Here is a 27,847-nt window from a genome sequence, read left to right on the forward strand (position 1 = left end):
CGGTTTCTGAATTAAATGTATGATATTAAATAAAAACAAACGCCTTATGAGAAATAAGTTTAATAATGAAGTAATTATACATACAAAAAATAGCATTAACAGACATTCAAATTCTCCTTAAAAAACGATTCTGATCAGTTTAGATGCTCTATTCCATAATTACCTATAGCTAATAGTCAGTAAAAGTTAGCTACATTCAATATTACTAAGGGCAATAATCAAAATGTATCTACTTAATTAGAGTGAGTACACACTAACATGAAGGCATCTGTCCGTTTTCCCCGGCGCTCCTGGTGCGGCCGCTCTCGTCCGCGGGAGCGCTCTGCGTGTTGTCTTTGCCCTTCCGGTGCCTGTATCTTGTAGATCTGCTCTTGATAATTTCTTGGCCGGTGTCATTGTGGTCACCGTGCCGCGTTCTGTTTTTGTTCTTTGTTGATGTGTTCTGAGACTCTTTCCCCTCATTTTGATCGTCTACTGTTTGTTGCTGATGTGTTTTGTCTTGATTTCGCATGTTATTCATTCGTAGTGATGTGACATTTAAGTTTAAAGCCTCAACCCTGTCGTTTAAGTGGTTTATCGGTAGATCTTTGACAGCGTGTTGCTTTTTGTGTTTGCGCCTACGCGGCGACTTATCGGATGCGTTTAACCCATCCTCGTTAGGTATTTTGTCCGCTTGGACTTTATTGTCATAATTTTCATTCGTATCACATTTTTTATCATTTACACTCTGTTTTTTAACAACACTATTGGATTGATTTTTACTGTTTTTGTCCGCATCACCCAGTTTCGTACTCACTTTGCTTTCTCCCGCTTCCGAATTGGTCGCGTTCGGATCTACCCTCTCATCCTCGTAGCTGAAATCCGAATCGCTGTCGGAGTCGCTCTTGTCCAAATCTTTGTCTTCTTTCATGGCCTCCTTGAGTTCTTTCGCGGCGGCCTCCTCGTCCGTGACGGCCGGCGCTTTGTTCTCGGCGTGGGTGTTTTGGAGGGATTTCTTGCAGTAGGGCCTGTAGAGGATGGCGAACCAGTGCTGGAAGGTGTTGTTGAAGAACTTGCCGAACTCCTTGAAGGCGTTGAGGTCGCCGGCGGCGTGGCGTACGGCCACCACGGCGGAGCGCGGCGCGTTCACGAACGTCACCAGCACCGTGAACCGCACGTCGATCACGTTCTTGTCCACCTTCATGATCTCGTCCGTGATCATCGTCTCCCGGTCGACGAACTGGAGCCCCATCACGCTGTACAGCTTGGAGAACATCTTCCGCTTCCAGATGGCGCGGGTGATCGCGCCCTTGTACCACTCCTTCTCTCTCCTCGTTATAGCCCCCACTATTTTACCGTTTTTAATTATCTCCACTTTAGATTTTTCGTTAGGCACTTTTTCCTTTCCTTTCAAGTCTCCCGATTTAGTAGTTTCATTTTGGGGTTTAACAGTCTCCTCCAGTTTAGGGGCTTCCTTTTCAGATTTTGCGGTTTCTTCAGATTGAGAATTTTTCCTTTGTTTAGTGACGACTTCCGGCTTACAAGTTTCTAGTCCAAGTTTCGAAACGTCTTCAGATTTTTTTCCTAATTTAGTTGTCTCTTCCAGTTTGGTCGTCTCGCCCGATTTGGAGGATCCGGGTCTCTCCTCCGGCTTAGAAATGTTTCCTCCTTTACTGGTTTGTCCAGGTTTCGCTTGTTGACTTGGTTTAACGGTCTCCTCCTTGTCTTCCAGCTTGTCGAGCTGGACCCTGAGAATGGTCTGGAAGACCTGGAAGGCGACGTCCCGCACGGCGGCCTTCCAGTCCGGCGCGGCGATGTTGGCGACGAGGCCGGGCGGCAGGCGCGCGCGGAACTCGGAGCCGCCCTTCTTGCTCCGCGGCAGCTCCGGCTTCTCGAGGAGGATCGTCGGCAGCAGCCCCGAAAAATCTTTCATTTTTTCTTTCTCGTAGGCGGCGGCGGCGAACTTGAAGTAGGCGCAGATATCTGCGGCCAACCGTGAGGATACCGAGGATGCGACGTTGTGACACTGCTCGAAAGGGTCCTGGACGCACATGGACGTCATGAAGCGGATGGGAAGCGACACGCCGCTACTGACGTTCTTCTTGTATCGACTGAACACCTCGGGTAGAAGGCTCAGGTCTCGGAAGTCATCCTTTTTGACCGTTTGACCGAGGAACGGGCAAACGACGAGGTTCTCGAAGTCAAATTTAGCATAGTACTCAAAAAACCCTCCGAGCAGCGCCGCTATGGACGACGTGTTGGCGGATTTGGGGACGAAGCGCATATCGCTCATGAAGCCCGTGTTCCAATAATCCACGAAGTAGTCGTAGCTGCGGTCCCGCTGAAGCCACTCGACCGAGGGCAAGATCGAGATCGGCGGCTGCTGGAAGTAGAATATGATCATCATGGTCAACGCGTAGTTGGTCAGCTTCCCCGTGCCCGTGAGCTCGTGGACTCGCGCCCAGTACTTGACGGCGACCGCGACGGGGACGAGGCGAGGGTCGCAGAAGAGAAGGAAGGATATGAGTTTGCTGTTCTGAGAGCCGAGCGGAGTCTTGAAGCTCAGATCACAGTAGACGCCCGTCGGAATATGGAGGAACTTGACAATGGGGGTGTTGGCGCGGGGGATGGCGAGCAGCTCGTCGAACACTCGCGGGTGCGCCGCCAGCGCGCGCTTGGCGCGGCCCACGGCACCACCCGCGGCGGCGCGCGGCAGCGACACGAAGCAGTCCGCGTCCGACGACTTCACGCCCAGCCCCGTCGTCACCGACCCGAACGGGATCGCGCGGCAGCCTGGGGATATACACCGCTTCACTGAGTGCCTATACTAAGATTGGGTGGTAAATTGGCCAAAAACAGAGATTAGGTTAATATTAATATAACGAGGCGTCTAACTGTCGGTGGCCCTGCGAGATGTCCGCCGGCTCTCCGCTATCGACGGGGATACTTATCGAGTGTAACACGACTGACCGGGCCACAGCTCGCCGAGCACGCACTCCAGGTCGCGGTACAGCTGGCCGAGGCGCTCGATCTCGGGCTGCGTGAGGCGCACGGCGCGCAGCAGGGCCTCCAACTGTTGATGGAAGCCGCCCTGGAGCGGGATCTTCGTCGGCTCCACTATCGCGCCTGCACGGAATAAACCTTCATTGAGAAAATCCAGAAGGACGATCAAAATCGGTAAAAATATGCTACTTTTATTTATTCTAAAGAACTGCGAAGTCGGTTTTTCAGACAAGCGACTCGTTAACACATTCACTGCCAAGAAAACCTGTGTCTGTTGATTGATCGAGCGTCAGCCATGGTCTCATTTCAGCTTGGGCACCATTTTTTCCACGACGCAATTCTCAACCGATTCTCATAAACTGTTGTGAGCAGGTTCGATATTTAAATATAGATTTCTTTATCGATTATGTTTTTAGATTTTTTTCTTAAAGGAGAAATCATACTTTATTTTCAGTTGTAATTGTGCTTGCGATGTCTACAGCTGACAGAGCCACTAATAATATAAGTGTAAACAGTAGCAGACCTATTGTTTGTAAGAAGGTAAGCGATCTTAACATGTCTTTTAATTGAAAAACGCTTTTTAAAAATCAGTAACTATTTCTTATGAAAGCAGAAGAATATAAATAATCGTATTAGATTCATAATTGTTACAAATTTGCCGTAACTTATTTTTAAAATGTGTTTTTCAATTAAAAGACACATTAGGATTGTTTACCTTATTTATAATGCTAAAAAAAACGAACTATAAAATGGTACCTCAATTGTGGTCCTCCATGAGAGTTAAAGTTATCGGTACAATATACACGGTGGCTAAAAATACCTCCCTGGCAACGGGAATGCAGTTATTTTTTACCCACCCTGTATAATAAGTTTATAACATTTTTTTTTCTATTGTGCACTGCAATTATTAGGCGTGAACGCTAGAAACTAGATTCCTTGCTTGTTTAATTAAGTTATTTGATACTTTGCGCTCGGATTTTCAACTAGATCGAGGCGAGACGCGCGCAGTCGCGTCAAGATCATTTTGAACACCTCGTCCGTTTAGCAACTTCTGCTGCTGACTGTACATTTCACATGTTATATTTTTTTCACCACATCCGCTCGGAAAGGCTTACTTTGCACTTCAAAAACTGATAGCAAAGTTGCATCTTATTCACATGTGAGGCAAAGTATCAAATGCAAATTTTGAGTTGTTTTCTTATGTTTGCTAGTAGAATTGACTTTTAAATGATGATTTTGGATGATAAATATTTAATAACATGTTGAAAATTCTGTCTTTCACTCGGGGGCAAATTTTGTTTAACCCTCGTGCTTTGGAACCCTCGCAACGCTCAAAAATTCCATTTTTTTTCTATTTTGGAATATTTCGCTTGCGCTTACATTACAGATCGGATTTTGTAGGTAAGTGTGTGAGAAGTTCGACTGTGTGCACCTTTCCCCCGCAAAAAATGGCAGAAAGATTTGTACGGTAAGATATCGCTTGGGCCCCTCCCTTCCGACGTGTCGGAAGCCGGTGTTGCTCGAAGCGAGGACATCACATGAACAGGAATTGTCATTGTCGATAATTTTATCATTAATCTGAAGATTGCTAAAGGTTTATGTTCCTATTTTCGTTTGAGCCAGATATACTGTTTTTTTAGCGTCATCGTGAACCTTGTCGACCATGTTACCGAGTTGACGTGACGATCAAAGCGTTAAACAGCAAACCCTTGAAGTTCTGTCCCTTGCCGACCCTGGGCTCTCTCTTCCGGGAGTTCCGGGGCTGCCTCTGAGGTCTGTTGTTGAGGATGTAGGCCGTGACAGCAGGATGGAACCCTGGTATAATAAACAGCTCACCCTTGAAGTTCTGTCCCTTGCCGACCCTGGGCTCTCTCTTCCGGGGCTGCCTCTGAGGTCTGTTGCTGAGGATGTAGGCCGTGACAGCAGGATGGAACCCTGTTATAATAAACAGCTCACCCTTGAAGTTCTGTCCCTTGCCGACCCTGGGCTCTCTCTTCCGGGGCTGCCTCTGAGGTCGGGTGTTGACGGTGCAAGCCGTGACCGTCAGGAAGGCGCCGTACACGTTCACAGCCCGACTAGCCCTAGAAATATAAATAATATTAGAAATAAGTACAAATAACCTAACCACTGCCCTGTCCCACTCTGTTAATGTTTGTAGTGTCCGGCCGTGTAGTAGGTGGACGTGGGGTAGTTTTTTTTATAGAACACAATATTTCATAACGACGTCAGCTGCCGCTCTGTTGTTATTTATTGTTGTTTATTCATAAACATCACACAAGCTTACAGTATATACCAAAACGCTTACATGCTGCATAATAAGATTTATAAAGAACTAGCTGTTGCCCGCGACTTCGTCCGCGTGGAATCTTATCTTCAACATTTTACATCTTTAGTACCTCTAATTTTCATATCCAAGCAATGTTGAAATTAAGTAAGCTTTTCTTTTTTAGCAAGTTGTATGAAGTTTTAAGTCAAGTGGATTTTGATGTTGGTTGCTGAAATTACTTTTCTTGTATTCTCATAATAGGTACCTATGCCCTTATACAAAGATTCAAGTTCCGCACTCACAAAATATCTGATCTCCATACAAACTTTCAACCCCTTTCTCACCACCTTGGGGGATGATTTTCAAAAATGCTTGAATTAGTTTTTGTAGAAAACCGCTGAAATTAGTTTTCTTGTATTTTAGTTTAAAACGTTTAAACAAAGTTTCAAGTTCCTTGCTTAAAATAAAATTTGCACCCGCAGACGAACTTTAATCCCCTTTTTAACCCCCTTAGGGGTTGAAATTCCAAAAACGTTGCAATTAATTTTTTTTGTAATCGGCTATTATGCCTTTCTAAGAAGTTTCAAAACCATTTGTAATGGATTCAAATTTTCAACCCCTTTTTAACCCTGTTAGGGGATGAATTTTACAAAACGCTGAAATAACTTTTCCTTAATTTTAATACTATCCCCAAATACAGAGATTCAAGTCCCGCGTTTGAAAAAAAATCTTATATCCATACAAACTTTCAACCCCTTTTTCACCACCTTACGGGATGAATTTTCAAAAACGCTGAAATTAGTTTTCTTGTATTTTAATAATATATCTTTTAAAGAAGTTTCAAATTCCTAGCTCAAAAGAAAACTTTAACCCCATACAAACTTTCACCCCTTTTTAACCCTGTTAGGGGTTGAATTTTACAAAACGCTGAAATTACTTTTACTGTCTTCTAATAATATCCCCAAATACAAAGATTCAAGTCCTGCGCTCGAAAAAATTTTTGATATCCATACAAACTTTCAACCCGTTTTTCACCACCTTGGGGGATGAATTTTCTAAAACGCTGAAATTAGTTTACTTGTCTTTGAATTTGATACTTTTTTTACAAAGTTTTAAGTTCCTAGCTTAAAATAAAATTTGCACCCGAAGACGAACGTTCATCCCCTTTTTAACCCCCTTAGGGTTGAATTTCCAAAAACGTTGCAATAACTTTTTTTTGTAATCGGCTATTATGCCTTTCTAAGAAGTTTCAAAGCATTTGTAATGGATTAAAATTTTCAACCCTGTTAGGGGATGAATTTTACAAAACGCTGAAATTACTTTTCCTGTCCTCTAATAATATCCCTAAATACAAAGATTCAAGTCCACCACTCGAAAAAATTTTTGATATCCATACAAACTTTCAACCCCTTTTTCATCACCTTAGGGGGTGAATTTTCAAAAACGCTGAAATTAGTTTTCTTGTATTTTAATAATATATCTTTTTACGAAGTTTCAAATTCCTAGCTTAAAAGAAAACTTTAACCCCATACAAACTTTCATCCCTTTTTAACCCCTTTAGGGGTTGAATTTCTCAAAATCGCTTCTTATCCCTTGTACACTTTATAAATGCAATCTGGTGTGCAAATTTCAACTTTCTGGCTTTAGTAGTTTCGGCTGTGCGTTGATGAATGGTAGTCCGGGAGCCGGCTGCATGAAACAAACCTCATCAAAAAATAGAATATACCTACCCTGTAGAGGTACCTGACATTTAGTAGATTCCAACGCACTTGGTCGGCCTAGGCTTAACCTGGCAGATTTTGTACAAATGGCAAAAACGTTGGACAAAAATTCATCAAAAAAAACCTCATCGAAAAATAGAATGAAACTTGTATGGTAGGATACCTGACCTTGAGGACAGTAAAAAAAAAGTGGTCGGCCTCACCTTAGCCTGGCAGTTTTTGCAGTCCGACCAGATTTATTGGGTCACGTGAGAGCTACAATTTACCTCATCGAAAAATAGAATGAAACAAACGGATTATAATAGCTAAAATAAGCCTGTCGACGTATGTCTTGGTCGGTCTCACCTTAACCTGGCAGTTTTTGCAGTCCGACCAGATTTATAAAAAAATCATCAAAAATTTTTTATCGAAAAATCGTATGAAACTTGTATGGTACGATAGCTGCCTTTGAGAACAGTAAAAAAAAAAGTGGTCGGCCAAATCCTGTGTTGGCAGGTTCCTGTGTCCGACCAATTTTGTGGTACCACGTAAGAGCTACAATTTACCTCATCGAAAAATAGAATGAAACAAACGGATTATAATAGCTAAAATAAGCCTGTTGACGTATGTCTTGGTCGGCCTCACCTTAACCTGGCAGTTTTTGCAGTCCGACCAAATTTATAAAAAAAACATCAAAATTTTTTATCGAAAAATCGTATGAAACTTGTATGGTAAGATAGCTGCCTTTGAGGACAGTAAAAAAAAGTGGTCGACCAAATCCTTTGTTGGCAGGTTCCTGTGTCCGACCAATTTTGTGGTACCACGTGAGAGCTACAATTTACCTCAACGAAAAATAGAATGAAACAAACGGATAATAATAGCTAAAATAAGCCTGTTGACGTAGGTCTTGGTCGGCCTCACCTTAACCTGGCAGTTTTTGCAGTCCGACCAAATTTATAAAAAAAACATCAAATTTTTTTTATCGAAAAATCGTATGAAACTTGTATGGTACGATAGCTGCCTTTGAGGACAGTAAAAAAAAAGTGGTCGGCCAAATCCTGTGTTGGCAGGTTCCTCTGTCCGACCAATTTTGTGGTACCACGTGAGAGCTACAATTTACCTCATCGAAAAATAGAATGAAACAAACGGATTATAATAGCTAAAATAAGCCTGTCGACGTATGTCTTGGTCGGCCTCACCTTAACCTGGCAGTTTTTGCAGTCCGACCAGATTTATAAAAAAATCATCAATAATTTTTTATCGAAAAATCGTATGAAACTTGTATGGTACGATAGCTGCCTTTGAGAACAGTAAAAAAAAAAGTGGTCGGCCAAATCCTGTGTTGGCAGGTTCCTGTGTCCGACCAATTTTGTGGTACCACGTAAGAGCTACAATTTACCTCATCGAAAAATAGAATGAAACAAACGGATTATAATAGCTAAAATAAGCCTGTTGACGTATGTCTTGGTCGGCCTCACCTTAACCTGGCAGTTTTTGCAGTCCGACCAAATTTATAAAAAAAACATCAAAATTTTTTTATCGAAAAATCGTATGAAACTTGTATGGTAAGATAGCTGCCTTTGAGGACAGTAAAAAAAAGTGGTCGGCCAAATCCTTTGTTGGCAGGTTCCTGTGTCCGACCAATTTTGTGGTACCACGTGAGAGCTACAATTTACCTCATCGAAAAATAGAATGAAACAAACGGATTATAATAGCTAAAATAAGCCTGTCGACGTATGTCTTGGTCGGCCTCACCTTAACCTGGCAGTTTTTGCAGTCCGACCAGATTTATAAAAAAATCATCAATAATTTTTTATCGAAAAATCGTATGAAACTTGTATGGTACGATAGCTGCCTTTGAGAACAGTAAAAAAAAAGTGGTCGGCCAAATCCTGTGTTGGCAGGTTCCTGTGTCCGACCAATTTTGTGGTACCACGTAAGAGCTACAATTTACCTCATCGAAAAATAGAATGAAACAAACGGATTATAATAGCTAAAATAAGCCTGTTGACGTATGTCTTGGTCGGCCTCACCTTAACCTGGCAGTTTTTGCAGTCCGACCAAATTTATAAAAAAAACATCAAAAAATTTTTATCGAAAAATCGTATGAAACTTGTATGGTAAGATAGCTGCCTTTGAGGACAGTAATAAAAAAATGGTCGGCCAAATCCTGTGTTTGCAGGTTCCTGTGTCCGACCAATTTTGTGGTACCACGTGAGAGCTACAATTTACCTCATCGAAAAATAGAATGAAACAAACGGATTATAATAGCTAAAATAAGCCTGTTGACGTATGTCTTGGTCGGCCTCACCTTAACCTGGCAGTTTTTGCAGTCCGACCAAATTTATGAAAAAAACATCAAAATTTTTTTATCGAAAAATCGTATGAAACTTGTATGGTACGATAGCTGCCTTTGAGGACAGTAAATAAAAATGGTCGGCCAAATCCTGTGTTTGCAGGTTCCTGTGTCCGACCAATTTTGTGGTACCACGTGAGAGCTACAATTTACCTCATCGAAAAATAGAATGAAACAAACGGATTATAATAGCTTAAATAAGCCTGTTGACGTATGTCTTGGTCGGCCTCACCTTAACCTGGCAGTTTTTGCAGTCCGGCCAAATTTATAAAAAAATCATCAAAAAATTTTTATCAAAAAATAGAATGAAACAAACGGATTATAATACCTAAAATAAACCTGTTGACGTATGGCTTGGTCGGCCTCACCGTAGCCTGGCAGTTTTTGCAGTCCGACCAAATTTGTGATACCACGTGACAGCTAGAATAGGACCACACATGCTGTATTCCATACGCATCATGACTTTGTGTACCTATCTGATGGGCGGGCGTATATGAAACGCCTTCTTGTACGTGCAGGTGATCCAGGTATACACCAAAGCTTAGTTTTCAATCGAACACTTGTAATATAAGAGGAAAAACTGCACGTGATCCTTCCAAAACTTAAATAAATGGTAAAATGTTCCTCCACGATGTTCTCAACGGGCATCTAGACTGCGTTGGATTGCTGTCACAGTTAGGGCTCCGCGCTCCCACGCGCCGAACTCGTCACACCACACTATTCCATATTCCCTGTCATCGTACCAATTATGGCCAAAATTCTATTCTATTAAATTCTGAGTAGAATCGCACGTACCTATAATAAATCGTTCCAAAACATTGACCCTTTCTTCTCCTCCAGACGTGTTTTCAAATCACAAATTGCAAAGCAACTTTCCTGGTAGTCACGCACTATCACACCCACTTACACACATACACCCACCCACCCACACAAACACACACACACACACACACGAACACATAAATTCCAATAAATGCATACAAACTAATAGATTCGCTCGTTTATGTAGGTACTGTATGTATTTTTATTTTACTATTTTTTATTTATTGTTTACGCAAAATTAGAGCTATACCTACTATTTTAAGATTTTTTTCCAGGTTACAGTTATAATTAATTTTTTCTCTTTTTCCTTGTACCTTAAAGACTTACAAATTAAGTTATATTTACGATTCTTGTACAGCACAAGTTACAAGTCTACCCACAGATGATTTTTTATTATGTATAAATTACAGGAAGTTCTGTTATTGGCTATGCTATAAGTTCTCATGTTATTTGTATATTATTTAATGTAAACGCTGTTGAACTTCTCAATAAATATAAATAAATAAAAATACACAAGATAACCTCACATATATTAAGTGATTATCTTATTGTTATTTCTTCGACTCGCAAAGGCGTTATGTGTCCTTCAAACCATTTGATCTTATACATTTCATCTCTTAATGTCCAGCCACAATGTGTTGCATCAAATTTGATGCAAGTGGATTCTGCCGCACACTGCCACATTGAATTTATGAAAGCCGCCCGTAACAAGCCATACGTCAACAGGGTTATTTTAGCTATTATAATCCGTTTGTTTCATTCTATTTTTCGATGTGGTAAATTGTAACTCTCACGTGGTACCACAAAATTGGTCGGAGACAGGAACCTGCCAACACAGGATTTGGCCGACCATTTTTTTTTACTGTCCTCAAAGGCAGCTATCGTACCATACAAGTTTCATACGATTTTTCGATATAAATTTTTTGATTATTTTTTCATAAATTTGGTCGGACTGCAAAAACTGCCAGGTTAAGGTAAGGCCGACCAAGACATACGTCAACAGGCTTATTTTAGCTATTATAATCCGTTTGTTTCATTCTATTTTTCGATGAGGTAAATTGTAGCTCTTACGTGGTACCACAAAATTGGTCGGACACAGGAACCTGCCAACACAGGATTTGGCCGACCACTTTTTTTTTTACTGTCCTCAAAGGCAGCTATCGTACCATACAAGTTTCATACGATTTTTCGATAAAAAAATTTTGATGATTTTTTCATAAATTTGGTCGGACTGCAAAAACTGCCAGGTTAAGGTGAGGCCGACCAAGACATACGTCAACAGGCTTATTTAAGCTATTATAATCCGTTTGTTTCATTCTATTTTTCGATGAGGTAAATTGTAGCTCTCACGTGGTACCACAAAATTGGTCGGACACAGGAACCTGCCAACACAGGATTTGGCCGACCATTTTTAGGGTTCCGTACCTCAAAAGGAAAAAACGGAACCCTTATAGGATCACTCGTGCGTCTGTCTGTCCGTCTGTCCGTCTGTCACAGCCAATTTGCTCCGAAACTACCGGACCAATTAAGTGCAATTACCGACCAATCGCCATTACCTCCATGCTCTGTAAAGTCATGGAAAGGGTACTTAACGGCAAACTGCTGGCATACCTCGAAGCAAATGATCTGCTCAGTGACCGTCAATATGGCTTTCGCCGAGGTCGGTCTACTGGGGATCTTTTAGCGTATGTCACGCACTGCTGCGGCGAGGCCATCGAGAGGAACGGTGAAGCGCTTGCTGTTTCACTGGACATCTCGAAGGCCTTTGACAGGGTTTGGCACGCAAGTCTCCTTAGCAAGCTTCCTGCTTACGGCATCCCTGCTGATTTTTGTAGCTGGCTATCTGATTTCTTGAGTGAACGGTCGATCAGAGTAGTTATTGATGGCTGCTCTTCGGACCTCATGGCCATTGACGCCGGTGTTCCTCAGGGGTCTGTTCTCTCCGCAACCCTTTTCCTGCTCCACATTAACGACATGCTGCAACCCAGCATTGTAGGTTATGCAGATGACAGTACGGTTGTTGAGAGATATTTGGCTAGTGCAAGGGACAGCAGGGAGGATATACGTTCACAGAGAGAGGCCATGGTTGAGCGAATGAACTTGACCCTTAGTCTCGTTTCCCAGTGGGGTGATGACAATCTGGTCACGTTCAATGCCTCCAAAACGCAGGCGTGTCTATTTTCCGCTAAACGGAGTCCATTCGACCTGACTCCTTCTTTCCGGGGTGCATCTGTACCTATTACCGACAGCCTGGAACTCCTCGGCATGGAGCTGAGTTCAGTCCTCGGCTTCGGCAGCTTCATTGAGTCTAAAGCACAAACTGCGGCCAGAAAGCTGGGCGTCCTAAATAAGGTGAGGCGATACTTCACACCTGGACAGCTTCTAACACTTTACAAAGCTCAAGTCCGGTCGTGTATGGAGTATTGCAGCCACCTGTGGGATGGCTCAGCTAAATACCAACTCGCCGCTTTGGACTCAGTGGAGCGCAGAGCCAGGAGGATGATTGGCGACAAGAAGCTAACGGCTAAGCTTCAAACTTTGGCCCATCGGCGGAAAGTCGCCAGCCTGTCGGTATTCTACAGGTTGCACTTCGGGGAGTGTGCTCAAGAGCTACACGAGCTCATTCCACCGTCCCCATTCTACCATCGGACTTTTAGACGCACGGCCGGTTTCCATCCTTACTTGGTAGATATTCCGCCAATTCGCACTAAGCGCTTTGCTTCTACTTTCCTTATGCGCACTGCCAAGGAATGGAATTCCTTGCCGGCGTCTATATTTCCGTGCTCTTATAACCCGGCAACCTTCAAATCAAGAGTGAACAGGCACCTTCTTACGGAACCCTTGAAACGCGAGTCCGACTCGCACTTGACCAGTTTTTTTTTTTACTGTCCTCAAAGGCAGCTATCGTACCATACAAGTTTCATACGATTTTCGATAAAAAAAAATTGATTTTTTTTTTATATATTTGGTCGGACCGCAAAAACTGCCAGGTTAAGGTGAGGCCGACCAAGACATACGTCAACAGGCTTATTTTAGCTATTATAATCCGTTTGTTTCATTCTATTTTTCGATGAGGTAAATTGTAGCTCTCACGTGGTACCACAAAATTGGTCGGACACAGGAACCTGCCAACACAGGATTTGGCCGACCACTTTTTTTTACTGTCCTCAAAGGCAGCTATCGTACCATACAAGTTTCATACGATTTTTCGATAAAAAATGTTTGATGATTTTTTTATAAATCTGGCCGGACTGCAAAAACTGCCAGGTTAAGGTGAGGCCGACCAAGACATACGTCAACAGGCTTATTTAAGCTATTATAATCCGTTTGTTTCATTCTATTTTTCGATGAGGTAAATTGTAGCTCTCACGTGGTACCACAAAATTGGTCGGACACAGGAACCTGCAAACACAGGATTTGGCCGACCATTTTTTTATTACTGTCCTCAAAGGCAGCTATCGTACCATACAAGTTTCATACGATTTTTCGATAAAAAAAATTTGATGATTTTTTCATAAATTTGGTCGGACTGCAAAAACTGCCAGGTTAAGGTGAGGCCGACCAAGACATACGTCAACAGGCTTATTTTAGCTATTATAATCCGTTTGTTTCATTCTATTTTTCGATGAGGTAAATTGTAGCTCTCACGTGGTACCACAAAATTGGTCGGACACAGGAACCTGCAAACACAGGATTTGGCCGACCATTTTTTTTTTACTGTCCTCAAAGGCAGCTATCGTACCATACAAGTTTCATACGATTTATCGATAAAAATTTTTTGATGATTTTTTTATAAATCTGGTCGGACTGCAAAAACTGCCAGGTTAAGGTGAGGCCGACCAAGACATACGTCAACAGGCTTATTTTAGCTATTATAATCCGTTTGTTTCATTCTATTTTTCGATGAGGTAAATTGTAGCTCTCACGTGGTACCACAAAATTGGTCGGACACAGGAACCTGCAAACACAGGATTTGGCCGACCATTTTTTTTTTACTGTCCTCAAAGGCAGCTATCGTACCATACAAGTTTCATACGATTTATCGATAAAAAATTTTTGATGTTTTTTTTATAAATCTGGTCGGACTGCAAAAACTGCCAGGTTAAGGTGAGGCCGACCAAGACATACGTCAACAGGCTTATTTTAGCTATTATAATCCGTTTGTTTCATTCTATTTTTCGATGAGGTAAATTGTAGCTCTCACGTGGTACCACAAAATTGGTCGGACACAGGAACCTGCAAACACAGGATTTGGCCGACCATTTTTTTATTACTGTCCTCAAAGGCAGCTATCGTACCATACAAGTTTCACACGATTTTTCGATAAAATTTTTTTGATGATTTTTTTATAAATTTGGCCGGACTGCAAAATCTGCCAGGTTAAGGTGAGGCCGACCAAGACATACGTCAACAGGCTTATTTAAGCTATTATAATCCGTTTGTTTCATTCTATTTTTCGATGAGGTAAATTGTAGCTCTCACGTGGTACCACAAAATTGGTCGGACACAGGAACCTGCAAACACAGGATTTGGCCGACCATTTTTTTATTACTGTCCTCAAAGGCAGCTATCGTACCATACAAGTTTCATACGATTTTTCGATAAAAAAAATTTGATGATTTTTTCATAAATTTGGTCGGACTGCAAAAACTGCCAGGTTAAGGTGAGGCCGACCAAGACATACGTCAACAGGCTTATTTTAGCTATTATAATCCGTTTGTTTCATTCTATTTTTCGATGAGGTAAATTGTAGCTCTCACGTGGTACCACAAAATTGGTCGGACACAGGAACCTGCAAACACAGGATTTGGCCGACCATTTTTTTTTTACTGTCCTCAAAGGCAGCTATCGTACCATACAAGTTTCATACGATTTATCGATAAAAATTTTTTGATGATTTTTTTATAAATCTGGTCGGACTGCAAAAACTGCCATGTTAAGGTGAGGCCGACCAAGACATACGTCAACAGGCTTATTTTAGCTATTATAATCCGTTTGTTTCATTCTATTTTTCGATGAGGTAAATTGTAGCTCTCACGTGGTACCACAAAATTGGTCGGACACAGGAACCTGCAAACACAGGATTTGGCCGACCATTTTTTTTTTACTGTCCTCAAAGGCAGCTATCGTACCATACAAGTTTCATACGATTTATCGATAAAAATTTTTTGATGATTTTTTTATAAATCTGGTCGGACTGCAAAAACTGCCAGGTTAAGGTGAGGCCGACCAAGACATACGTCAACAGGCTTATTTTAGCTATTATAATCCGTTTGTTTCATTCTATTTTTCGATGAGGTAAATTGTAGCTCTCACGTGGTACCACAAAATTGGTCGGACACAGGAACCTGCAAACACAGGATTTGGCCGACCATTTTTTTATTACTGTCCTCAAAGGCAGCTATCGTACCATACAAGTTTCACACGATTTTTCGATAAAATTTTTTTGATGATTTTTTTATAAATTTGGCCGGACTGCAAAATCTGCCAGGTTAAGGTGAGGCCGACCAAGACATACGTCAACAGGCTTATTTAAGCTATTATAATCCGTTTGTTTCATTCTATTTTTCGATGAGGTAAATTGTAGCTCTCACGTGGTACCACAAAATTGGTCGGACACAGGAACCTGCAAACACAGGATTTGGCCGACCATTTTTTTTTTACTGTCCTCAAAGGCAGCTATCGTACCATACAAGTTTCATACGATTTATCGATAAAAATTTTTTGATGATTTTTTTATAAATCTGGTCGGACTGCAAAAACTGCCAGGTTAAGGTGAGGCCGACCAAGACATACGTCAACAGGCTTATTTTAGCTATTATAATCCGTTTGTTTCATTCTATTTTTCGATGAGGTAAATTGTAGCTCTCACGTGGTACCACAAAATTGGTCGGACACAGGAACCTGCAAACACAGGATTTGGCCGACCATTTTTTTATTACTGTCCTCAAAGGCAGCTATCGTACCATACAAGTTTCACACGATTTTTCGATAAAATTTTTTTGATGATTTTTTTATAAATTTGGCCGGACTGCAAAATCTGCCAGGTTAAGGTGAGGCCGACCAAGACATACGTCAACAGGCTTATTTAAGCTATTATAATCCGTTTGTTTCATTCTATTTTTCGATGAGGTAAATTGTAGCTCTCACGTGGTACCACAAAATTGGTCGGACACAGGAACCTGCAAACACAGGATTTGGCCGACCATTTTTTTATTACTGTCCTCAAAGGCAGCTATCGTACCATACAAGTTTCATACGATTTTTCGATAAAAAAAATTTGATGATTTTTTCATAAATTTGGTCGGACTGCAAAAACTGCCAGGTTAAGGTGAGGCCGACCAAGACATACGTCAACAGGCTTATTTTAGCTATTATAATCCGTTTGTTTCATTCTATTTTTCGATGAGGTAAATTGTAGCTCTCACGTGGTACCACAAAATTGGTCGGACACAGGAACCTGCAAACACAGGATTTGGCCGACCATTTTTTTTTTACTGTCCTCAAAGGCAGCTATCGTACCATACAAGTTTCATACGATTTATCGATAAAAAATTTTTGATGATTTTTTATAAATCTGGTCGGACTGCAAAAACTGCCAGGTTAAGGTGAGGCCGACCAAGACATACGTCAACAGGCTTATTTTAGCTATTATAATCCGTTTGTTTCATTCTATTTTTCGATGAGGTAAATTGTAGCTCTCACGTGGTACCACAAAATTGGTCGGACACAGGAACCTGCAAACACAGGATTTGGCCGACCATTTTTTTATTACTGTCCTCAAAGGCAGCTATCGTACCATACAAGTTTCACACGATTTTTCGATAAAATTTTTTTGATGATTTTTTTATAAATTTGGCCGGACTGCAAAATCTGCCAGGTTAAGGTGAGGCCGACCAAGACATACGTCAACAGGCTTATTTAAGCTATTATAATCCGTTTGTTTCATTCTATTTTTCGATGAGGTAAATTGTAGCTCTCACGTGGTACCACAAAATTGGTCGGACACAGGAACCTGCAAACACAGGATTTGGCCGACCATTTTTTTTTACTGTCCTCAAAGGCAGCTATCGTACCATACAAGTTTCATACGATTTATCGATAAAAATTTTTTGATGATTTTTTTATAAATCTGGTCGGACTGCAAAAACTGCCAGGTTAAGGTGAGGCCGACCAAGACATACGTCAACAGGCTTATTTTAGCTATTATAATCCGTTTGTTTCATTCTATTTTTCGATGAGGTAAATTGTAGCTCTCACGTGACCCAATAAATCTGGTCGGACTGCAAAAACTGCCAGGCTAAGGTGAGGCCGACCACTTTTTTTTTACTGTCCTCAAGGTCAGGTATCCTACCATACAAGTTTCATTCTATTTTTCGATGAGGTTTTTTTTGATGAATTTTTGTCCAACGTTTTTGCCATTTGTACAAAATCTGCCAGGTTAAGCCTAGGCCGACCAAGTGCGTTGGAATCTACTAAATGTCAGGTACCTCTACAGGGTAGGTATATTCTATTTTTTGATGAGGTTTGTTTCATGCAGCCGGCTCCCGGACTATGGGTCAGTCAGTCAGGACACTTGCATTTATATCAGTGAACGCATATATTTAGTATGGAAACCGCCTTTAGGAACATTACCGTTCAAATTCTCGGGCCAAATTAGCACACATACAAAATTACGCCTACATTTAAATAAGACTACGCGGTTACAGAGCCTGTAATCAAAGCTGGTAAACAAAATAATAGTCATCTTTATTACACTAATGGTACATAGCTAAGTGTAGATGAAATGCATATAATGTCAATAACTACCAATCAGCGACATTAATCCGCTAATAACCTTCTTGCTGTACGTACTGGCCGCTGAGAGTTTGCGGTTCACATTTGATTAGAATATGACTTGGACAGGGATAGGTTTATGCCATACATTGAAGAACCAGTCAAAAATAATTCACGTATTATAATTTAATGCAGATTAAAAGATAACTAGTTAAAATGTTGTTATGAAATGACAGACTAACTCAACATAAGTAAATATATCATTGTTGTATAAATGTATTCCGCTATAATAAGTATTTTGTATATTTTATTATAAATTTGTATGGCAGTGCGAAGTCACGTTCAGGTATAGTCTGTCCGTTTTTCTAAGATCAAGTACGCCATTGTAAATGTATGGTAAACTTGATCTTAGAATTCGGACTGGCTATACAGCCTGCAAAATTTACATGGGTACACGAATCGGGTCAAAAATATTTGAATAGGCGGAGTCACAATAAATCCCCACTTTCAGTTCCAATGGAAATATTTTATATGTATATAGCCGGTCAAGCAAGTTTGTCAGTAGAAAAAGGTGCAAAATTAAATTTTTGTATGGGACCACACCCATTAGCGCGCTTACATTTTCTAAATTTGCCGCTCTTTTATACTGACGGAAATGGCTTGAGAGAGAACTTACATATATGTGACGGTAGAGGGTGGATTCGAATGATCAACATTTTCAGATAATGTGTGTATTTGTTAAATTAATTCAGTGGAAGTGTATCGACATATAGGAGACCGGGTATGATTATCCCACGAGTTATATCTCATGAATAGAACATATTCTAGATATCTTTCCAGGCATCCACTTAATTTCATGTCTCTATAATTGGACAGCTTTTTTCCATAGTTCTCTGCGAATAGCATCTTGTGGGAATCTGAATGGAAAGTAATGTAAAATGATAATATCAAATTTGATTATGAATTTGAAAGAATGAGGTAGTTTTTTTACAGCTCCGTCTAATGGAAAATGGAAAGGAAAATACAAATCTGTAAGAAAGAATTCATTACCTACTACATTTATAATTATATAGAAAATACCTAAACCAAGTACAAGTTAATAAAATAGTCTACTTCATTTGGCATAACACCATCCCTATTATCCTCGCAATTTAAAAAGTCGTATGTTGTTATGAAAGTCGTATGCAGTTGTTACGTTTTAGCTTAGCACGGTAGTATTGAAAACAAATCGTCATGTTTATTCCAAATTTTACTGAAGTTATCTGTTTACTACAAGTGAAAAGTGATTCCACTATCCATGGTATGAACTAAAATAACTTCTGCACCACTTCACGACACATGAAGACATTTTTAATTACAAAAAAACGTTGTTTTTATAAATAAATTTGGCCATCCGTCACTGACTGTCATCTCGGACGAACTGAAGTTGCGAATCGAATAGTTTGTAAGCACCGCCTACAATCGAATAGTTTACGTTGGGTCATAACTGAGCGGACAGAATACTTCCATGTATATCAGTTCGCTGCATTTATATATATAGATTTACAATATATACTTACACAAAGTTGAACATCGCAATCTAGGTACAAACACTTCTCCTCTTCTTCCTGGCGTTATCCCGGCATTTTGCCACGGCTCATGGGAGCCTGGGGTCCGCTTGACAACTAATCCCATGATTTGACGTAGGCACTAATTTTTACGAAAGCGACTGCCATCTGACCTTCCAACCCGGAGGGGAAGCTAGGCCTTATTGGGATTAGTCCGGTTTCCTCATGATGTTTTCCTTCACCGAAAAGCGACTGGCAAATATCCAATGATATTTCGTACAGTCAGCAGCAGATATACCTGAGCGGCCAAGGTGTCCAAGAAAACATATACACTTCAAACGTCACAAAAATAAGGACATCTAAGTTGTCATTTTAGCGTAGGCTTTCAGTTCGTCACATATATCTTAACTTCTGAGTTTTTCTTTAACACATACACCCTTATTTAATCACAATGACAATAACGGTTAAAAAGTCAGTGGTATCTAAGCACTCAAATTCAAGCTGCTGTCATTAATACCTACACGCACTGCCAATCACGTACGTCAGCAGCCAGGGTGCCACCAGTTGCTAAGCAGTTGTTATTTCAATGGTAACTAAGCATCAACGTTTTATCAGTTTAACTTAAAAAAAAAGATGTAGCAGCTACGAATTGACACCTCCTTTCTTAAAGAAGTATTTTATCGTCAAGTGTCAAACTTAGACAATAAATAAGTAGGTTCTGAGTATTATATTCTTTGGTAGGTTCTACGAGAATGATCGGTTTTTTATTTTAACTGTCATAGGCGGCCGTTCTTCCAAACCGTAGAGCATATTATATGTTAATATATTTATTTAGCCCGCTTATTGTACTAAAATATACTATATAGTACTAAAATACGATGCTCCGAATCGATCAAAGAACGAAGGAGAAAACAATAGAATTGAAACGTAACACGTTCACTGTCCCAATCTGACGTGTAAACCTTATGGCTTTGTAATAGAGGCTAGCCGTGGCCCCACGTGAGAAGCACGGGCAGTAAAGGTGTTAAGTATATCCAACTATGACTCCTCTCTTTATTTTGTTGGAGGAATGACGAATTTTGTTTTTACAACTTAGCAGAGAGGATAGAGTATACGGAGTTATATACAGTCTGTATCAGAACGAAAGGCCAAGAAAGAGACCCATTAATGTTTAGGTCATACTGAGCAACTTTTACTATGGGACCAACCCCGATAACGCGGAAAAATAATTGGAAGTTTTATACAACATCAAATGGCATTCGGCACCAGAGTAATCTAAGGAACGCCCACTGCGGGTTCAAACCTACAACGTCCTGTTAGAAAGTCGTACATACGCTACATGTGACATAATATCTTCAAAAAACATATAAACTTATGCGAAATTAATATAAAACCACAAATTAATAATAGAAATGAAACCCAAAAAAAAGCTGTAATTTCTAGGTGCGTCTGACTGAGATTTGAACCCGCGGTCTCTGCTTTGAAAAGCAAACGCCTTAGTAACAAGACCACAACGTGCCTTGACAATTGGCTCTAAATTCGGCTTCAGTTAGTTTTGGCTATGTGTCACTCATTCGTTTTGATGATTCTATTCAATATAAAAGAAATAGTTTGCAGTAAGTTGACTGACAGACCACTGTCAATGGTTGAAGGGCAAAACGTGAGATAGATGTATGTGATGACAAGACTGTACTGCTTTCGATGATTGTCAAAACGCTTTACCTGAAATTAGCATAGCTATTATTCATTCAATATGCGACCATACATGTATGCTTTAAACGTCTATTTTTCCATTTTGTTCAGATATATTTGACACGTTGACCGCTTAGATACCAGTGGTTTTTTGACAGCTAAGGTATCAATGATTTGTTGTAAGTGTAGAAATTAATGAATAGCGACTGTTAAGATATTTGTGACATGTTGAGCGCTCACAAGTAAATGCTATCATGACAGTCAACAACTTTTTGACAGTTTAAACGTTTACCTCTCTTTGAGCACCTGGAGTGTATAACGACTTCTGCTGCTGACTGTACATAAGTTCAGAAAAACTCATTGGTACGAGCCGGGGTTTGAACCCGCGACCTCCGGATTAAAAGTCGCACGCTCTTACCGCTAGGCCACCAGCGCTTTTTTCAACAAACACTTAAAAAACATATATAGAGCTGCGGAAAACGAGCCTGAAGAGTCATAAAAGACATCTACATCGGGTCTTTTCGTTATTAAGGAGTGAGAGCGCGCGATTGGTGGGAGGCTGGGAGCATTACTGGTCCGACGCGTATGTCATACTCGTTATACGCACCGTATGGCTGCCTGCGCATGTTCGGGTTCCGTGAATTCCAGGCAGGCGGCCGTGTCGGTGATCCAGTCCTGGTTGAGGCGCACGGAACCGAACTTGCAGAAGGCGTGGGCGAGGTCCTGGGGCTTGGTGTACGGCGGGTAGCCTGCATTCAAACGGATTCCTTAATTATCGTGGATAAGTATTGGTTTTTTAATAAAAACAGAAAGTCACGTCGATGTTTCTAGTTTCTACTGCAGCAGAACGAAGTATAGTCACTGACCGGTAACGAGCACGGCATTGGGCAGCAGCTCGTCCGCCTCCCCCCTCCTGCGGCGCGCCTCCGCCGAGCGCACCTCCCGCCCCGCGCCCCGCCCCGCGCCGCGCCCCGCCGGCGCCGACAGCTGCAAGCGCCCGGGCGCGAGCGGGACGGCCGCGGCCGGCGGCCAAGGGCGGGAGTGGGACGGCGAGTGCGGCGCCGCGAAGGGCGGCCGCGAGAACGTCGGCCGCGACGGCACGCGCGTCACGGTCCCCTCCATTATTGAAGAGTGCGGCCTGAAATGTTTCAAAACTATTCATCCCGGAATCCCCACGAACGGACGCGATTCCGCACCGTATGTCATTTCATACAAAATGTATGAAATATGAAGAGGTCCTAAGAAATAAGGTCTTGTAGGTTAAAGGCTGAGCATCCGTAAAGACTGTGTTCTTATGAACGAGAACTTAAGATTTAAAAAAAGTTTCACATTATACTATCGATATCAATCGACCAATAATAATTTCTTTTGAACAATAGTCCATAATGTGTTAGTAACATACTAATACTTAAATCTAGGGTTAGTACAAACATAGCATTAAAACACCACACTACACTACACTACTACAAGCACATGTAGTTATTTCAGTAACTTTTATAATAACCCATGTATTTACATTTAGTTAAACTCCATTTAGCAAAATGGCCCTGCTAATAAAGACTATTAAAATAGCGGCTTTTTTAACTGTATTCTGAAGTTGCTTCTTGTTAAATAAGTATAAGTAAGGCTCACAACAATCAAACTCAAAAATGTAACACACTAACCTGTAGCAACTTCAATGACTCTATCAAAGTACTTGGTCTCTAAAAAGCCGTTGTCATTGCCTGGAGTCAATATAACTCCATTATCCGACTCATAGAACTTTATTCCATCCTCCAGTGCCTTGCTCAAGTTAACGTAAATATGTATCTGTGCGTTGTTCCTGAGCCCACTGATTATGGACCGGTCTGTGTTTAAACCTTTGGCAAAATGGATGTGATGTCTTAGCATTCGGCTGAGCCCAATCTGTTTTATCTGTGGCCAGCAATTGGTGAATGTCCCGTGGACAACTGTAGGATATTTGGCCTGTAAGTAAACATTATACTGTTATTTTTTAACATTTAACTAAGGTATTGCTGTTTAAGAAACAATTAAAACTTATGACTGTTTCTAATGCATTCAGATTTCTGGAAACTACAGCAAACTATGCAGATATCAACATTAACAAAAGAATTATGAAACAATAATTAAAGTAAAGCAATACTTGTACAAATGGCAAATTAAACCATTCTTCAGTGAATACTTACTCAAGGTATATTTAAGTTTGTAGGATCTTGCCTTGCTTACTTATACTTATTTATATCTTAATCTGTATTTCTACTTAGTTCTCAATGATAAGTAGTCACAGGAACCAATTATGTGGCTGTTTGAACATGATACAAGCTGAGCTTATCATAATGACCAAGAATAAACCATTGGTCTGTATACATACAGTATACTTAATTAATAATCAACCAAGTCAACTAACACAGGAAGTTGGATTATTTTAAATAATATATGTATTATTTTAAAAATATTTACACAAAAAACTTCTTAAAATCTACATGGCCTGCTGCATGGCATGCTGATCTCATCCAAAATTTCTGATTTTAAATAGAATAATAGCCACTTCAAGAAAAAAATTGACAGTTGCCCATTTTCTTGCATTAGGCAGACATTAGGGAGTTTTCATTAGAGATGCCCAGAATAGTGATGACTGAATATTCAGCACAGTGGCTGAATACCGAATAGTTGCCGAATATTTGTGGCATCTCTAGTTTTCAAGTTTGGACAAAACTCTTTCATGTTTAGACTTACTTTCATGGTCTCTTCATAATTTTATAAACTACCACTCAAAAGTTACAGTAAAGGGAAAATTCTGATATTCTGAACAATTTTTGAAAAGATTCACTAAAATTATGTTAACTGTCCTGATGTGATTTAAAGAGTTGAGAGGCAATAATGGTCTACTCACTGTCAGAATAGGAGTCAACTCCACATCAGTAACTTTGTCAATGCTGTGTCCCTGGTTAGCCTTGATCTCTGTCACCCCAGTGTCCTGGTTCAATCTCAGTCGGAATCTCTGTTTCTCATTATTTCTGACAACCCGCTTTATATCGCTGCTGCTGTACTGCTTGAATGATTTATGGTTTAAGATTTTTTCAATGTCAATGTATCCTTCTGGGCTAAAACATAAAATATGATATCCTTTGCAACCACCTCTGCTGCCAATGAAGCTGGTGGTACTGGGGGTTTGAATCCCTGTTGTATTTATTTATATGATGAGCCATTGTCCATTTATTAAGTTATTATTTTATTAATTATACCCATTTATTTACACTTTGATATTGTGTGTGCTTAATGTGACAAATGTGTGCTTAACTTCATACATTCGCCTTTCAGAGGGGTAACAGTTTGGTTATAAACAGTTTAATAACAATTGCTCTTGTGAAAAGTAACAAAAAGTACAAAGACCGAATAGCACCATACATACGCGATTTTGTACAAATAAACGCCCGGCGAGAAAATGAAGGTCTATTTGGGTATTTTGGGTGTTGAAAATAACGTCAGGTTTGCATTAGAGCAAGGATAAGTTAACCGAAACTTGTTCAAAGCGCCGTTATGATAATAATACACATAGGTATCATGCAAATGCATAGCAGCATGTCAACAAATAACGAACCTCAAGTCGAATCCTTCCTTCACCGCTGCGTGTCGCAAAAGCCACGATAAGGATTTACTCAGCTGTATATCCTTGCTGTTCCTACAAACAACACCACACCACTGTATCAGCTGCAATTTAAATCAGGGAACAACAAGTCAAACTGCTTCGTCAACAGAATTTCAACAAAAGAGAACTGTTGGACTTACATTTAGCAATGCGATTTATTTAGTGAGTATTTGCACGAGAGACGTGGAAGCACTTTGTAATTAACTTTATTAATTTCGAAAATAATAATTAACATGCAAGTTGTATAGGTTTGAAATTGGAAAATAATAAAATAAATACTAAAGTTGCGGGCCTGTCCAGACGATTCAATATGAGGGGTGAAGGGTGAAGGAGAGGATTGCCAGATTAATTTTACAAGTTCCTCTATCGTTTATGAATTCCTATGGTCAGCTTGACAAAAAAAGAGTAGAAATTAAAAAGTGGCAACACTGTAGTGTCGTCCCTTTCTAACTACTTAATGAGTCTGTGCGGAAAGAGAAGAGTCGTGGCAGAAACGGGAACTAACATTTTAAATTTTATATGGCAATCCAACCTTTGACAACTGTCTTGTAAAAAGTAAACAAACTTCTGTCATTGTATATTTTTATTAACAAAAAGCGCAAGTTTTATGTATAAAATATTTTCAAAACACTTCTATAACAAAACGGGACACTACAGTGATGCCACTTTTTAATTTCTACTCTTTTTTAAAAAATTACTGCATTTCCGTTACCAGGGAGATTTTTAGTCATACTGGTTATGAAGCTTTTTTGCCCGAAAGCTGCACTTTAGGAGGAAAGCAAGCCGCTTTGCACGATGATAGTAGACGCCCATTAAAAAATTTTTTTTCGAAGAACCAGTCATTTCGTCCTTTAGGAGCCGAGGTGAAGCGAGGTCTATTAAAAACAGAAAAAAAGTCGACAAGTTTTACAGATCCTTCGATTTCGCTAAATTTGGTGTCAATTGTAAGAAAATGACTTGCTTCATTGTAAAAAAAATTAAAACAAAATATCTCAATACAATAATAATGTAAAAAAAATTGAAAACCTATTTTTTCCTTTTACACTTTATTTTTGCAAATAGTGTATTCCATATAGAAAAAAGTCTCCAGAAAGCACTAAATGATAAAATCAAACATATTTCTTATCGTACGTTGAAAACCGCATCAAAATCGGTTAAGCCGTTTATGAGATTCAAGTTTTAGAATTTGGCTAAGTTTTATTTACTTGGCGATAGTACTGTCATATTTCTTAGTCGAGACTTTTGCTTCTGTTAATGACCAAGTTTATGCGCTGTAGGTTGTTAGGGTAAGCAAGGATACACATGTTGACGTGTTTGTGTTTTGATGCCAGTGGAAGATGGCCCTTCGTGGACCAGAAACTCTTACAGGCTTTTTCGATGCGTCGATCGATTTCCTTGGACTGCTTATTATCGAAGGATGTTATCTCGCCCAAGCAGGTGTATTCGTCAACGAAATTGTATATCCTGCCCATCTACCGTGACCCTTCGTTTCACGCCATTGACCATTAACTGGGTTTTTGTCCTGTTCATTTCGAATCCGACATCAAGACTTGGCTGGTCTAAGGTCTTCTAACATTTTCTCTAAATGAGGTGCAGTGTGGGGGAAAAGAAGACTATGTCGTCGGAAAAACGCAGGTTTGTCGATGTCAACCTTATTTCGCCGACGTCAATGCCCATTGTTTACCATTTAGCCACCAGCTTCTGGACGATTTCCTGTAGGCAAGAGGTAAACAGCTTTGGAGCAAGTGGGTCGATCATCTTCTTTGACTCTTTTTGGATGCAGAATTAGGGCCGGGAACATGCGGTAGTTTTGCGGTAGGTGGTTCCGATGAACTCGTGCCTATAACGCTGCTCGCGTTGCCTCGCTGTGTGGCTAATGATGTGTCTTGCACTAAAGATGCGCCGACCCTGGGGTCACCCCTTTTTTTCACGTAGGCATCATTGTCCTAACGTATTGATAGTTTTTTTGCCTCAGCACACTAAGAACCGCTTGTCTCTACGGCTACTGGTACCTACTCGTATGTACATTACAAATTCGTAGGCAGGCTCCAAATTGGAATATTTAGCTCGTTTAAGTTTTGCTGCATTTTCGGCGGCTGCTCCAACGCGCCCTGTGGCCTGAGGTGTCTTCACGCAAGGGCTTACACACTTGACACACGTCGCATCCCAAATGAAGCTGTGTTTTCGCGCTTACGGAAGCTGTGTCAATTTAGGCCCTGAGACTCCAACACGCCTGTCGGATGTCCAGCGTCCAGTAGCATCCTGAAGTACCTGCCTTTATAAGCTTATTTGGTCCCCTAGAAACCATTTCATTAAATTGTATGATGCAAATGAAGAGCACTGAACGGTTTTTTACAGAAAAGAACAAACTTGTAACTAACCTTCCCTCAACTCAAGCTGCACTTCACAAACATACCTTGCATACAGCGTACCGTGTGAGCCAAGTACGAATGACGGCGAATAGACCTATTCAGGATTCCGTATCCAAAGGGTAAAACCCCGGGACCCTATTACTAAAACTCCGCTGTCCGTCTGTACGTCCGTCTGTCCAAACGGACAGAACTAGTAAACACCAGGCTGTATTTCATGAACCGTGATAGCTAGGCAGTTGAAATTTTCACAGATGATGTATTTCTGTTGCCGCTATAATAATAAAAACTAAAAACAGAATAAAATACATATTTAAGTGGGGCTCCCATACAACAAACGCATTTTTTTTGCCGTTTTTTGCGTAATGGTACTGTTCACTGGCGAAAGAGTGGACTGTAAATAATGGGACGATAGGGGAATACTTTAGGGCCGGTTGAGCAAGAAAGTTGTTGTATGCCAGATTAACTTATGAAATTAAATTTAAGTGCGAAATAGTGTGAGACGAAGTTACCTTTGCAATCCGGTGGTTGTGGGTTGAACCGTTGGTCTCTGTTGTGGACTGCTGGTGGTGGTCCGGGCTGCCCTTGTCGCAAGCTAGAGGTAAGCTCAGAACCGTTACCTTCAGTCGGCCAACTTAGACCTAGGTTTTTCCACTGCACAGATGGGCACGGCGTCCTTCGGCTACAC

At 40.7% G+C, this 27,847-nt stretch overlaps 2 protein-coding genes across 2 annotated transcripts; both read right to left on the minus strand.

Annotated features, from left to right (window-relative positions):
• Positions 1-44: 44 nt before the first annotated feature.
• LOC134671154 (speckle targeted PIP5K1A-regulated poly(A) polymerase-like) lies at positions 45-22,936 on the minus strand. The gene is made up of 6 exons (XM_063528924.1): positions 22,806-22,936; positions 22,008-22,279; positions 21,749-21,890; positions 4,939-5,063; positions 2,950-3,105; positions 45-2,772 (listed from the first exon to the last, which is right to left on the minus strand). The coding sequence occupies exons 2-6, from the start codon at positions 22,261-22,263 to the stop codon at positions 254-256; spliced, it is 3,198 nt and encodes a 1,065-aa protein (XP_063384994.1). The 5' UTR covers positions 22,264-22,279; positions 22,806-22,936; the 3' UTR covers positions 45-253.
• LOC134671155 (tRNA 2'-phosphotransferase 1) lies at positions 22,801-25,101 on the minus strand. Its single transcript, XM_063528925.1, has 4 exons — positions 24,931-25,101; positions 24,743-24,823; positions 24,035-24,245; positions 22,801-23,106 (listed from the first exon to the last, which is right to left on the minus strand). Coding segments are annotated over exons 1-4 (600 nt in total). The 5' UTR covers positions 24,933-25,101.
• Between the last annotated feature and the right edge of the window lie 2,746 nt (positions 25,102-27,847).

The sequence above is a fragment of the Cydia fagiglandana genome, chromosome 15 (genome assembly GCF_963556715.1).
Source record: "Cydia fagiglandana chromosome 15, ilCydFagi1.1, whole genome shotgun sequence".
Lineage (NCBI taxonomy): Eukaryota > Metazoa > Arthropoda > Insecta > Lepidoptera > Tortricidae > Cydia > Cydia fagiglandana.